Source organism: Polyodon spathula, chromosome 18 (genome assembly GCF_017654505.1).
Source record: "Polyodon spathula isolate WHYD16114869_AA chromosome 18, ASM1765450v1, whole genome shotgun sequence".
Lineage (NCBI taxonomy): Eukaryota > Metazoa > Chordata > Actinopteri > Acipenseriformes > Polyodontidae > Polyodon > Polyodon spathula.
The window spans coordinates 10,001,279-10,015,225 of record NC_054551.1 but is presented as its reverse complement, the minus strand read 5'-3'; the positions used below and the strand labels follow the sequence as shown (position 1 = coordinate 10,015,225).

The window sequence follows — 13,947 nt, the reverse complement described above, 5'->3', positions numbered from 1 at the left end:
CTTCTTATAACTGGTGTGCACCTTCTAAGAGAATTTGAATTTTTTTGTACTTTTTAATAGAGTGCAAGATAACCCTTTTTAATTTTTTTCAATGAAGATAATGTTTCCTGCTTTTGGTTCTGGGCTAATGTGTTGAAAGCAGGGGAATTAGCTGGTAATGTTTCTTGAATGCATTAAAGTGCATACAGTTATTAGAGATATTTTAGTTTAGACCAGATTTAGCTTGCATCACATTAGTATCATCTTACCCAAGTGTTATCCTAGCATTTCAGGAAATATTTCATGATACAACAGGCAGGCATTCCCTGATCGTAAGACTACAGCTAGTTGGCTCGCATTTCAAGTTTTCAGGAAACAAAATCATAATAGTTATGAAAACAGGCTTGAAAACATTGCTCAAATAATAATATTACGATATATTTTTGGAAAACCAATGTTTTTGTGTCCATGTTAGCACTATGAGTGGTATCTGGATTCTTCTCATTTCTTGTGTCTAGGAGCTGAATCCCGAATGTGGGCTGCATAGCAGAATCCGGGTCATTAACCATGTATGTGAGCTTGCAAAATCCAAGAAATTTGAAGAGGTAGGTTTGTTCTCCTTTTGTCATGGATGTTTTGCTTTTATTTTATGATGGTATAGTAGTCTTTTCTCTGCTACTTAAATAGGATTTTGTGTGTGTGGTGTGGTGGTAGGGGACAGGGTTTAACACTAAATAAAAAGACTATTTGAGGTAATATACTGTAAGACACATATGTTACTCTATGATTGTACTGATGCAGAATTAGACAGTAAATTAATTTCTGATTTCTGCATTAGTGGTAATTTACTCCATTATAAAAACAAAATGTGATGCAAATACAAATGCACTTTTCAGTAAATAAATGCCAGTTCACGTTTCCTTTTTTGCAGAATGCGGTGGTGACTGTTTGGAAAGCAGTGGAGGATTTGCTGCACCCTGATCAACCGGTAGAAGCCAGACATGCAGTGCTTCAGCTACTCAAAGCTATCATCCAGGGCCAGGTAAGAGAATGGTGTTCCAGTAACTAGCTTACTGAAATCTTACTACAGTCATTGGTTTTGAGCAATTATGTTTTGAGTGATTATGTTGCTTTCAAGGTTCATAGGAGTTTTACTTTTACACACAGTAATCATGGTGCATTCAAACCATGCACAGCTCAGTAACCCTTGATGTTTTAAAACACGATTAAAAAAAAAAAAAAAAAAAGTACAAATACAAATAAGCAGGGATAGAAATAATACTCCTGTTGCATAGCAGTTTCAACCATTCCAGGGCATAGTAAGTGCTTGATTGAGGTGTCATATGTCAATGCATCTTATTTAATGTATAATAAAACCAGGAGTGGATCAGACTGCTATGCAATGGGACTCTTTTTTTCCACCCCTGGTGTTAATAATAAAAAAAAAAAAAAAAAAAAAAAAGTTTTAAGCCATTTATCTTTAAACTTCTGCAACATGGACTGTTTTGTCGCCCTCCGTCCATGTCTACAGGGTGAAAGGCTGGGGCCTCTTAGAGCTTATTTCTTTAAGATCGTTAAGGACTATCCCTCCAATGAACACCTTCACGAAAGACTTGAGGTCTTCAAAGCTCTAACAGAGAATGGCAAGGACATCACATACTTGGAGGAAGACATTGGTATGTGTCTAGCTGTGGTATTTGGGAAGGAATGGTACAGAACATTCTTTCTGCACAGCTATTTCATATAGGCAGCATTGCATTTTGTAGTTAAAGCCACAAATACTAGTGCGGTGCTTGGTAACAATTGTTGATGAGGTTTATTGTTTGAAAAGAGGTGATTATCTTAAACAGGAACGGAGGTCATCTGATCATTAAAACAATATTAAAGTTAAAGCTGCATCCAAGTGATTGTTTATTCGACTTGCAGCTGGCTTTGTGCTTCTGTGGATGGACACTGGTTTGACTGCAGAATTCCTCCGGGTTCTTGTCAACCTTGTCAAATTCAACAGCTGCTACTTGGATCAGAATGTTTCACAGATGGTCCAGTAAGATATTTTCCTTAGTCCTTTTTTTTTTTTTTTCATTCAGAGATTTAAACGCTCAAAAACTAGTGTACCTTAGGCCTGGCAGCCGAATCAGCGAGGTGTCCTTAACACGTGGTGTGTCTGTCTTTTCTTTACAGTAAGATATGCCTCATGTGCAACCAGACTACAGCTTCAACAGATATAGAGGTAATCATCTCTCTCTTGTAAAGTTTTGAGTTTGGTACTGTTGAGCCACAATGGTTGCCATTCTTCTGGTTTTCATTTCAACTTAAACTTGTTTGAAATTTGTCAAGGTCTTTTACAGTTGATTTTAAAAATGCTCTTGATTCAAGATGCACAACCTATGAAACATTTTGAGGCCTGGAGAGAAGTGTTAAATGTGTCCAATTAATCAATTCGGGTGAAACGAAAGCCAGAAGACACTGCGGCCCTCCAGGACCTCAGTTTGACACCCTTGCTACTGTGTTCTTTAGGTTTCTCTGCAAGTGCTGGATGCTGTGGTTTGTTACAACTGCCTCCCCTCTGACTCCCTGCTTGTTTTTATCATCACTCTGTGCCGCACAGTGAATGTCAAGGAGTTTTGTGAATCCTGTTGGAAGGTGAGGTTTCATAAAAAACCCAATACTTTTTTTTGTTCTACTTTGAATTAACATTGAAAGCACAGTGATTGTCGCTGTGAATTGAGTTGTCTCGGCACATCCTAGTCTTGTTGTTTTAAGTTTCTTATCCAGGAAGCTCAGGATCTTGCTTCGGGGTATTGTCAAAAGGACATTTTTTCCTTAATAATAATAATAATAATAATAATAATAATAATAATAAAAACAAAACACTAATTACAATTTTAAGCAAGCCCATATGTGAAAACCTTAAATTTACAAATTTTTCAATTTGGAATAAAAAGCTTTAAGAATGCATTTAGAGATTTCATGGTAAATGTAATTCACATTCAAAGAAAGTGTTCCTGTGTATTTATTTTACTGAGTAACACAACAGACCTTCATTGAAGTAATTGCATTCAAATCACACACAGCTCAGTAACCCTTGCAGTTTTACAACGTGATTTAAAAAATAAATGGAAAAAAGTTTTGCTTTTGCTCATGATTAGACCACTAGATCACTTGCTAAGGAGAAACCAAACAGTCATCATAACCTGAAATCAGTGGTCTAAAGTTCTGTACAACAGTATTGCTGATTTGTTTGTTACAGTAGGTATCTCTGCTTGTCAGTAAAACATGTTCCCTATAGATCAGGGATCTCGAATCCTAGTCCTGGAAGCCTGGTGTCCCTCCCGATTTTTTGTTCCAGGTGTACCCTAAGTTACTTACTTGGATCAATTAAGCTTCTAATAAGCATTCAGTTGGTCCAATTAAGTAATTTATTTTACAGTTGGAACAAAAACCAGGAGGGACACCAGCTGTCCAGGACCAGGATTGGAAACTCCTGCTATAGATGCACTTGAACTGTATTGTAAAGCCTCAGCTGTAATGTTAATGATGTTGCTTGTTTTTATTGTACAGCTGATGCGTAAAGTCCTGGGCACTCATTTAGGACACAGTGCGATCTATACCATGTGCCACGTCATGGAAGAGAGGTATGAAGCCAGTGTTGTAGGGGGACAGAACTTGCAGTGCAGGGTTGAATTTCAAAGTTCCTAGTGATGTCTGTAACCTGAGCTCTCTATGTTCTAAGCAAAAATGTGAATATGGGGCCATCTCAAACAAAGCAGGGGTGTACACAAGAAACTTCTGAACAGCCACTATTTAATTGTATGATTCCTAAAGTGATCGCATAATAATAATAAAAAACCTGCATAGCTGTAATCTTTATTTAAGCACTACCCACATGTTTTTTATTTATGTCTGTGTGTTAGGTATGTTCCTTTGATTATAACTTAGCATCCAGTTTTGTAACCTTAGGAATGTGAAACACAATTTTAAAATTGATCGCAGTGTATTGTATTTTAAGCAAAGGGCAAGGGGTGGTGACATTTTGGCACACCTCCTTTTGTAGATGTTTTGCAATTGAGCAGACTGGCGGTGAGCTGAATTGTTTTGCTGGTTTTCAGAGCCTACATGGAAGATGCAGCTGTTTTGCGGGGGGCTGTGTTCTTCGTAGGTATGGCACTGTGGGGGGCTCACCGGCTTTCAACTCTGAAGAACACATCGACATCTGTGCTGCCATCGTTCTATAAGGCAAGTCCTAATGCCTCTCCCATCCAGACCATTGAGATTTCCAATTTAAATCTGTAGTGTTACCTGTACTTCAGATCATTAATATACAGCTGTGGCGAAAGGTTATGCATCTCCCTAATGTGACTTCAAAACGTAGAATGAAACCTGCTGATTAATGTCATGTTAACGTAGTGAATTACGTACGGCGTTGTAGTTTTCCATGCTAAACTGTAGCTGCTAATTAACTGTCGGCTTTATATGCTAAATGCTGGCTGCTGTGCAGTATTCTGCCCTGAGATTTGTTTCTCTGAAGCCCTGGATGAATATGTTGTCTTGCGGTATACCTTTCAGGCCATGACTTGTACCAATGCTGTGGTATCCTTTGAAATAGTCCTCTCGGTCACAAGATTGATAAAGAAGTATGGGAAGGAGCTGCAGGATGTCACGTGGGACATTCTTCTCAACATCATTGAAAAGTTACTTCAGCAAATTCAGGTGAGATGAACCGAGCACCCAGGACATGCCTAGAAACACACGATCTGCCCTAGTATTCTCCCCCTTGTTTCTGATGTTAGAGGTTTTTTTTTTTTTTTCTTTTTTGGTTTGTAATTTTTATTTTTTACATTTTCATGCCTGAACTGATTTCATAGAGGGCGACGATAAGCTTGGCACAGTGAAAGTAAAAAGAATGGACCTCATTTTCTTCAACTGTTTTCTTTTTAGACTTTAGGTAATCCTGAACTGAAGTCCATTGCACACGAGCTGCTGTCCACAGTAGAGGAGCTGTATGAACAGAACGGTTACCACGGCTCCCACGAGAGGTTCTTTGGGCTGATAGAAACATGTTCAGATACAAGACCTGTAAGATGAATTGCTTTTGCAGTTTTCCATAACAAAGGTTCTTCAGTCTAATTTGAAAAATGTTTGGATAAAAGACCAATTACCTATTTTTTTTTTTTTTTATTTTTAAATTGTAAATGTCAACTTGTATAACTTTATTTGGGGGACATAAGCATTTTTGCCAGTTTTATTTCATTTTAAAGAGGCCTTTCTTCAACGCTACTGGGTTGGAACAAGGCTTTAGAGGATGCAGTTTAATAATAGATGCAGGGAATTATTTGTTACAGGAGTGGTAATGCAATGGCTAGTACAGCTGGCTGTTTGTTTTACAGGAAGCCTCTGTCTTGACGCTGTTGTCATTCCAAGCTCATTCCATTCACCCAGCGAAAGATGGCTGGATTCAGAACCTACAGAGGCTGATGGAAAAGTTCTTCAGGTAAAGTATGCAATACAAGGACATATAAATTATTTTTCAAGTTAAATAATGTTCAATCATACACTGTGAAAACCTTGGTACAACAGAAGACATTTAATCAATGTAAATCTAAGAAGTTAAAGAATTGATGATAATCGGGGCTTTCAAATCAATTTTCATCCATTTTCTTATCTTGTTTGTTCTTATTAGCAACTGGTAGATTTTTTCGCATTTCAAACCTTCAAGCTGATCTTCCCATTATTGTAAAACTGCTTAAAATAATAAAAGCCAAAACGATCTAAACCATGCTTGTTGTTTTTTATTTTTTTTAAATCTCCTATTTATCTGTCTTGAAAAAACCTTGCTGTGTAACCTAAGTGGGCAGTTTAAATAAAGCCTGTTTGTTATATTCATTTACTAACCCCATTTGACTTGTTTGCTACAACTTGTATTGGAAGCCATGCTATCTAGTTCTCTTGCACATGAAGATCCTAACCATTGGGCTTACCAGTCCATTCTTGCTGTAGGCCTTCTCAAGCTGTGGCACGATAGCATTAATGACTTTCTTTCTTTCACGGATCTAGGAATGAGACCAGGAGTAACATTAGAATCAAAGTTCTTGACATCCTGTCGTTTGTGCTCAGCATTAACCGACAGTTATATGAGGTCAGTACTCTTGCGAGAAGTCTCATCATCTGCTTTTAAAATCTATATAATGTACAGCCAGTTAGACTACCATGTGTGAAGAATGCTTCACCTGCCCAGCCTGTCCTTTGTGTTTCAGGAGGAGCTGATTGAGTCGGTGGTGATTCCCCAGCTCAGTCAGATTGCTGATGACAAGCACCTTCATGTTCGCAGGCTGGCCACACAGCTGCTGGTTGACCTGGCTGAGGACTGCAACACTCATCATTTCAACAGCCTCCTGGACATTATAGAGAAGGTAGGGTAAAATGCCATTGTCATGCTTTGTACTAATAAATATATATATAATTTTGTTTTGTTTTTGTGAAGTAGCAACATACAAAAAAGTGAGTGTGATCTCAAGTAATATGTGTCTTCATCTGGGATTGCTCTAGGTGGTGAACCGGCCGTTGTTTTACCCTGTTGCTGCTGAGGCAGTAGATGGGGAGGTTGCTTCTGAGTCTCCAATGGAAGATGTAAAGACTGCAGTCCTTGGACTTCTGGAGATATTACAGGTTGCCCATTTATATCTGTATTTTAATGTCCTTAACATGAGGACTATACCTATTCAAAACATGAGAAAAGGATTGTGTGCCATTATGTTTGCTGTGTTTTCAGTACTGTCATTGCATTGTATCCATGAAAGATGCAATGACTTGGGGTTACTGTTTATCCCAGCTCCCACTATGGAAGGAGATCTATTGTTCAAGATTCTTTAAAGAGCCCCACAGAACACTTGCACTTCTCAGTCTCAACATGAGATTGAGTGGTCATTGTAGATCATTGTTTCCTTTGCAGTGGGTCAGTAGTGGAGGTGTAGCTGCCTCTTACAGTTTATTGTCTTGCTAAAAGTCTTCTCCTGCTTTCCAGACCAAACTGTACACCTTGCCAGCCAGCCATGCCAGCAGAGTCTACGAGCTACTGATCAGCCACATCCAGCTACACTACAAGAACAAGTACTCCTCAGCCATTGCCAGCAGCATTCGCCTACAGGTGTTGCCAGGTTTATAAGTCTCTGTGTAAATACTGTGTTATGTAGAGAATAATGCATGGGGTAGTGTATGATAAATGAGAATTTAATGCCCATCTGGTAAACAATTATTTATTTATTTTTTCTGGCTGAGAAGTGAGAAGACAGCAGCTACCGTTGGAATTCCGTTCGGTTTGACAGCTTGCGCTGTTGCTGGTGTTAATGAACACATCCTATATCGCACGACCATGGGATATGGGAAATATTAACTGGATGAGCCCATTGAAAAAACTTCTCGCAAGTTGTAGTAAAATAGCAACTGATTGTGAAAGATTATTTAAAATATTGTACAGTGTACTGCGCCTATAGAAAGTTTACACCCCCTTTCAATAGTCACCTTTTGTTGCCTTATAGCCCGGAAGTAAAATGCATTAAAATAGTTTTTTTTTTCATTTATCTACATATACTATCCCACAACTTCCAAGTGAAAAAAATATTCTAGATATGTGTAGAAAATTAATTAATAAAAACTGAAATAGCTTGGTTGGGTAAGTGTCCACCCTCCTTGTAAGAGCAATCCTAAATTAGCTCGGGTGTAACCAATTGCCTACAAAATCACACACCAAGTTAAGTGGCCTCCACCTGTGTTAAATTGTAGTGACTCACATGATTTCAGGATAAATTCAGCCGTTCCTGTAGGTTCCCTCTGCTGGGTAGTGCATTTCAAAGCACAGACTCAACCATGAGCACCAAGGCGCTTGCAAAAGAACTCTGGGACAAAGTTGTTGAAATGAACAGATCAGGGGATGGGTATAAACAAATATCAAAGGTCTTGAATATCCCTTGGAGCACGGTCAAGACGATTATTAAGAAGTGGAAGGTGTATGGCACCACCAAGACCCTGCCTAGGGCCATCCATCCAAACTGGATGACCGAGCAAGAAGGAGACTGATCAGAGAGGCTACCAAGAGGCCAATGGCAACTTTGCAAGAGGTACAGGCTGTTATGGCCAAGACTAGTCAAAGTGTTCATGTAACAACAATTTCCCAAGCACTCCACAAATCTGGCCTGTATGGTAGGGTGGCAAGAAGGAAGCCATTACTTAAGAAAGCCCACCTTGAATCCTGTTTTGAAGTATGCAAAAAAAAAAAAACTCAGGACATTCTGTAGCCATGTGGCAAAAAGTGTTGTGGTCTGATGAAACTAAAATGGAACTTTTTGGCCTAAATGCAAAGTGTTATGTTTGGCGCAACCCCAACACAGCACATCACCCAAAGAACACCATCCTTACTGTGAAGTGTGGTGGTGGCAGCATCATGTTATGGGGATGTTTCTCATTGTCAGGGACTGGGGCACTTGTCACGATAGAAGGGAAAATGAATGGAGCCAAGTACAGAGAAGTCCTTGAGGAAAACCTGCAGCCCTCTGCAAGAAAGCTGAAACTGGGACGGAAGTTCACCTTTCAACATGACAACGACCCAAAGCACACAGCCAAAGCGACACCGGGGTGACAAAGGAACAAAAAGGTGAAGTCCTTGAGTGGCCCAGTCAAGCCTCGACCTAAATCCAATCGAAAATTTGTGTGACTTGAATAATGCTGTCCATCAATGCTCCCCAAGGAACTTGACAGAGCTTGAACAGTTTTGTAAAGAAGAATGGTCAAATATTGCCAAATGTAGGTGTGCAAAGTTGGTAGAGACCTATCCCAACAGACTCACAGCTGTAATTGCTGCTAAAGGTGCTCAGGGGGGTGGAGACTTATCCAGTTATGATCTTTCAGTTTCGTATTTTTATATATATACTTTTTTTCTCAATAAAAACTTTTTTCCCCTTAACAGTGTGGAGTATGGTGTGTAGATAAGTGGGGAAAAAAATCCTCATTTAAATGCATGAAAGTCTGAGACACTGACACAACAAAATGTGAAAAAAGTTCAAGGGGTTGTAGACTTTCTATAGGCACTGTATATGGGCATACTGGAGTCCCATCTGCATTTTTTTTTTTTTTTTTTTTTTATTATTTATTTATTTTTAAATCATACAATTTCATTTGTAGTCAGCTTTGTAAGAGATTGGGATTTGACAGGGCTGCTTCTGCACAGATACAACAGTTATGAAACTTTCCAACAGCTGCCGTTTCTGAAACCCTGGGCTTTTTTTTCTTCACTTTCCATTGTCTTAAGGTTTTTGATTTCCTCTTGCTCCTGCGTGCTGACTCCCTCCATCGTTTAGGGGTTCCTAATAAGGATGGTGTGGTGAGGTTTAGCCCATACTGCCTCTGTGATTTGGGGTGAGTGTTTAAGTATGGGTACTTGTTACTGGTTCAGTGAACACTGATGTGAGGTTCAGCTGGGTTAAACATGTTTTGCATTTAGAAATACAAAAATGTAAGTGGCAAACATTTTGACAGAGAGTTTAAAATGGAGCACTACTGTATGTTAAGTTATAGATGATTGTTTTGTGTTTGTTGTACTACAGTGGGGTGGTGGTGATGCCCAGTGAGTGATTGACACTTATTCCCAGTGAATCTTTTTTGATTGTCGAGAAGTTTTTGGGCCTGTACATGAGACTGTAATCTGACTGTCTCCTCTTTCTTTGCTAGTGAGCAGGAGAAGAGAACAAATGAAAAGAAACCGCCAGGAACAGTGTCTCCCCCTGCTGGTAGTCCTACTCCAAGCAACCAGACCTCATCCTTAATTCGCATGGGCTACCTCCCCTTCTCGTTGGCTTTTGGGCTATTGTTGCAGTGTTTGAAACTGGTGAGTAACGAAGACTGCAACGCACAGTGTGGATATAGCAATAAGTAGCATTTAATGCTCTGTGGTTTGTTGTAAAAAAATGAATGTGTTCATTGTTTGTTCTTGGTGCTTGTCCCTGCTGCTTTTCCTGAGAATAACAGTATACATTCACATTGGTGGTGAGCGCATACTCTATATGTACCCCGTGGCTGGCAGTTTTTTCTCCAGTCCCGGAAGCTGATGTTTCTTTCTTTACACAGGAGACCGACTGGAAGGTTGTGAAGCTGGTTCTTGATAAGCTGCCAGAGTCTCTGCAGTACAAAGTTCTTATCTTGTCTTCTCCATGTAACATTGACCAACTGGGCACTATTCTGTGTGCTATGGTAATGTGATGGTTTGCATTTATTTTTAAGTGTATATATTGAATAACAAATGTGATAATGTTTGGGCTGCCACAGCACATATTAGATCATGGATGGCCAATCACAGTGCTGGAGGTCCATTCCACTCCACGTTTAACACTAGAACTGCCATGTGGGTCATTGTAACCCATTTTGCATTTAAAATGTTAATTATTCTTCAGTTTGTAAGTTGTATATATGTATCCGTTTTTTACTTTTCCTAAATATATGAATTAAATATCCTGACGGCGTTTGATAACCAGAATCTCAAACATTTATAAAGTTATAAACAGTTCTACCTAGAACCGCCACGTGGGTCAGTGTGACCCATGCATTGCAATAGATGTGTTTTTTTTATTTTATCTTATTTAATATAACGTAAGATATTCTATCATTTTTGTAAATACAACAAACAAGACACGCCCTCTCCTCCTAGCACGTGTTTTAAAAAAAAAAAAAAAAAAAAATTATAATTTTCAAGCCTTTGTTTGTAGACTGACGACGAGACACAGATTGTTATGATAGTGGATTTGTCAAGATGCCAGCTCAGTGAAAGCCTAATTGCTTATTTCTCAATGTACCTGGGAGACAGCAATCCTTCATTTTGTTCCACAAATATAATATTTAATTGATTGGAATACGGCAAGCTGCACTCAGATGCACGCAGCAAACTGAAATGACAGGTAGGATAAAAACTTATGTGCCTAACATGAAACGTATTTTATATATTCTTTTTTATATATTGCTTTAAAAAAAAAAAAATCAGTTTTGCAGGTTTGTATGTACCAGTTTACACAATAGTGTTCAATGTAACTGCGTCTGTGTTTACAACACAGCTCCTGGATTCAGGCACAGTCAGCTGGCAGAGGCGTACGCTCGTCCATTGAGTACAATGCAGTCGTCATAGCAGAGGTAGTGTTATATTTTATTTTTATATAGTATTAGAAACAGTGATTTCGGTTTTATAGTTTTGTGTGTACATATACCCGTTTACACCTGTACATACCAGTTTCTTTTGAAGTGTGTATTTTATTATAGTTTTTCACTGTTTGTAGTCGTGCTGTATATGTGCTCATTGTAAAAAAAAAAAAAAAAAAAAAAAAAAAAAAAGCATTTTATGTTTAATTTTCCATTTAAATAAGGTGTTTCTGCAATGCAAATGTTAGATGTGATGTTCATGAATACAACTTTTCAGTTGTGTTCTATAGTTTGTCTTTCATTTTCATAACAAAGCAGTTTAAAAATGTATGGGTCTAGGTGACCCACGTGGCGGTTCTAGGTTAAAAAAAAAAAAAGAAAATCCGGCGGTTCTAGTGTTAACAGGCAAAATGGGATAATGGACTACTTCAAGGTCTGGCTGGAGGTTTAAATGGTTCAATTCAACAATTTAGAACAGGGTTGGAACAAAGACCAGGAGTGGAATGACCGACTTTGACCACCCGTGTATTAGATGCTTTGCTTATTAAAATAATCTATATATTTGAAAAGTGGCCAGTTTATCTACTGTGTTCAAGGTTTACGTACAGGTACATATTTATCAAGTGATCGGCCTGAATGCTGTAAATCCCAAAAATGCATCTGTGCCACACACCAGCCCAGATGCAGTAGGCCACAGTTATTTTTGCTGTTGTGCAAACTCAATATATCCCCCATGTTAAAAATGCTTGAGTTAATTTCACAAAGCACTTAAAGCACTTGGCAGGCTACTAGCTAATATAGCTACTATCTTCTTGCTGTCTGTTTCACAAAACAGTAGTGGTATAGTTTTCTAATTTGTATTAGTTACTGATAATGATGCGATGCACACATCTAAAATGTGTATTGCATGGAAAATGTTATAGCATTAGGATTGGCTATACTGTATGCAAATACTGTATATACAATACAAAATGAGTGTACTGTAAGATACAAGCTGATTTTCACCCACTTGTGGCTACCTGCTCTCACCTCTCATAGGTACAGTGTTCTATATAGGAGTTAGCGCCGCTATTCTGAAGGATTAAATGGTACATGTTTTCTTTTCTTCAGATTAATTAACTGGATTTGGTAGATGTCTACCTGCTGTGGTAGTGATTGTGGAACTGGCCCCTGGGCATATGTCGCTTTGCCTGTAATTTTTAATGGTGTTTGTTTTGAATTTCAGTTCACAGATCGGCTGGTTTCGGAGCGGTCACGCAAAATCACGGATAGTTTTCCCCGAGCTGATGCTCAGCTGAGTGTGGTTCCGGTGCTGGCGGCTTTATCCTCCTTCCATAAGTACCTGGAGCAGGGCAGACAGGTAGAACAAACTGCATCCAATGCTCTTCACCCATAACCACATTTTTAATTTAGAACTAATGGCAAAATACAAAATGTATTGGTGAAATCAGTAAACTGTTTATGCCAGAGGTGTCAAACTTTCAATTACTTAATTGGACACATTCTAACACTTCTCTCCATGCCTCACAATGCTTCATAGGTATCTTGAATTAAGTGCATTTTTTAAAAATTATCAATTGTAAAAGGCCTTGAAAAATGTTAAGTATGTAAAATTGAGCAACTAATTCGATCAATGATGTTCAGTTGGAATGAAAACCGGAAGACCCTGCGGCCCTCGGACTGGAGTTGGTCGCCCTTGGTTCAAGTCATTGTGAGGATGATGCAATTTCAATGTGCTTGTTTGTTTCAGAGGGAGCTGGTTCAGTGTTTGATTTGCCGGTGCGGCAGGCAGTGTATTGTAGCACTCTCAATGTGCACCATCGAGATGCCAGATGTTATGGTCAAACTGCTTCCTGCCTTGATTGTGAAACTCACTCACATTTCTGCCACTGTTGCTATGGCCTCTCCTATGTTAGAATTTCTATCAAGTAGGTATTTTGGTACTAGAAAAAAAAAAAAAAAAAACACTGTCATGTGGTGCCGTTGTCCTAGGAAATAAGTTGATCAAGCTCTAGAATTTAAAAGGGAGGCTTCATTGTTTCTAATGTCTACGAGCTTAATCTGGGAAATAAGTGGATCAAGCTAGGAAATAAATTGATCGGATATATTAAACAATAAATGTAAAATTAATTTATTATATTGGTAAGTACACTGAACAAAAATATAAACGCAACATGTAAAGTGTTGGTCCCATGTTTCATGAGTTGAAGTAAAAGATTCCAGAAATTTTCCATACGCACAAAAAGCTTATTTCTCTCAAATTTTGTGCACAAATTTGTTTACATCCCTTTTAGTGAGCATTTCTCCTTTGCCAAGATAATCCGTCCAACTGACAGGTGTGGCATATCAAGCTGCTGATTAAACAGCATGATCATTACACAGGTGCACCTTGTGCTGGGGACAATATAAGGCCACTCTAAAATGTGCAGTTTTGTCACTCAACACAATGCCACAGATGTCTCAAGTTTTGAGGGAGCGTGCAATTGGCATGCTGACTGTAAGAATGTCCACCAGAGCTGTTGCCAGAGAATTGAATGCCGCCTCCAACGTCGTATTAAAGAATTTGGCAGAACCGTAGACCACGTGTAACCACACCAGCCCAGGACCTCCTCATCCGGCTTCTTCACCTGCGGGATTGTCCGAGACAAGCCACCTGGACAGCTGATGAAACTGGGTTTGCACAACTGAAGAATTTCTGCACAAACTGTCAGAAACCGTCTCGGGGAAGCTCATCTGCGTGCTCGTCATCCTCACCAGGGTCCTGACCTGACTGCAGTTCGGCGTCTCAGCCGA

General features: G+C 39.0%; 1 protein-coding gene across 2 annotated transcripts in view; it reads left to right on the top strand.

Annotated features, from left to right (window-relative positions):
- The window catches only part of LOC121330994 (tuberin-like), a 35,598-nt gene that overhangs the window by 1,914 nt on the left and 19,737 nt on the right, over nucleotides 1-13,947 (top strand). For both annotated transcript variants that reach the window (XM_041278067.1, XM_041278068.1), the window contains exons 3-22: nucleotides 498-584; nucleotides 911-1,021; nucleotides 1,511-1,655; nucleotides 1,906-2,023; nucleotides 2,161-2,209; nucleotides 2,497-2,622; nucleotides 3,541-3,614; nucleotides 4,089-4,215; nucleotides 4,546-4,689; nucleotides 4,918-5,055; nucleotides 5,367-5,470; nucleotides 6,034-6,115; nucleotides 6,234-6,389; nucleotides 6,526-6,645; nucleotides 7,001-7,123; nucleotides 9,281-9,387; nucleotides 9,700-9,856; nucleotides 10,096-10,218; nucleotides 12,380-12,514; nucleotides 12,905-13,082. In XM_041278067.1, coding sequence (XP_041134001.1) covers nucleotides 498-584; nucleotides 911-1,021; nucleotides 1,511-1,655; nucleotides 1,906-2,023; nucleotides 2,161-2,209; nucleotides 2,497-2,622; nucleotides 3,541-3,614; nucleotides 4,089-4,215; nucleotides 4,546-4,689; nucleotides 4,918-5,055; nucleotides 5,367-5,470; nucleotides 6,034-6,115; nucleotides 6,234-6,389; nucleotides 6,526-6,645; nucleotides 7,001-7,123; nucleotides 9,281-9,387; nucleotides 9,700-9,856; nucleotides 10,096-10,218; nucleotides 12,380-12,514; nucleotides 12,905-13,082 — 2,404 coding nt within the window. The remainder of the gene's footprint in view (nucleotides 1-497; nucleotides 585-910; nucleotides 1,022-1,510; nucleotides 1,656-1,905; nucleotides 2,024-2,160; nucleotides 2,210-2,496; nucleotides 2,623-3,540; nucleotides 3,615-4,088; nucleotides 4,216-4,545; nucleotides 4,690-4,917; nucleotides 5,056-5,366; nucleotides 5,471-6,033; nucleotides 6,116-6,233; nucleotides 6,390-6,525; nucleotides 6,646-7,000; nucleotides 7,124-9,280; nucleotides 9,388-9,699; nucleotides 9,857-10,095; nucleotides 10,219-12,379; nucleotides 12,515-12,904; nucleotides 13,083-13,947) is intronic.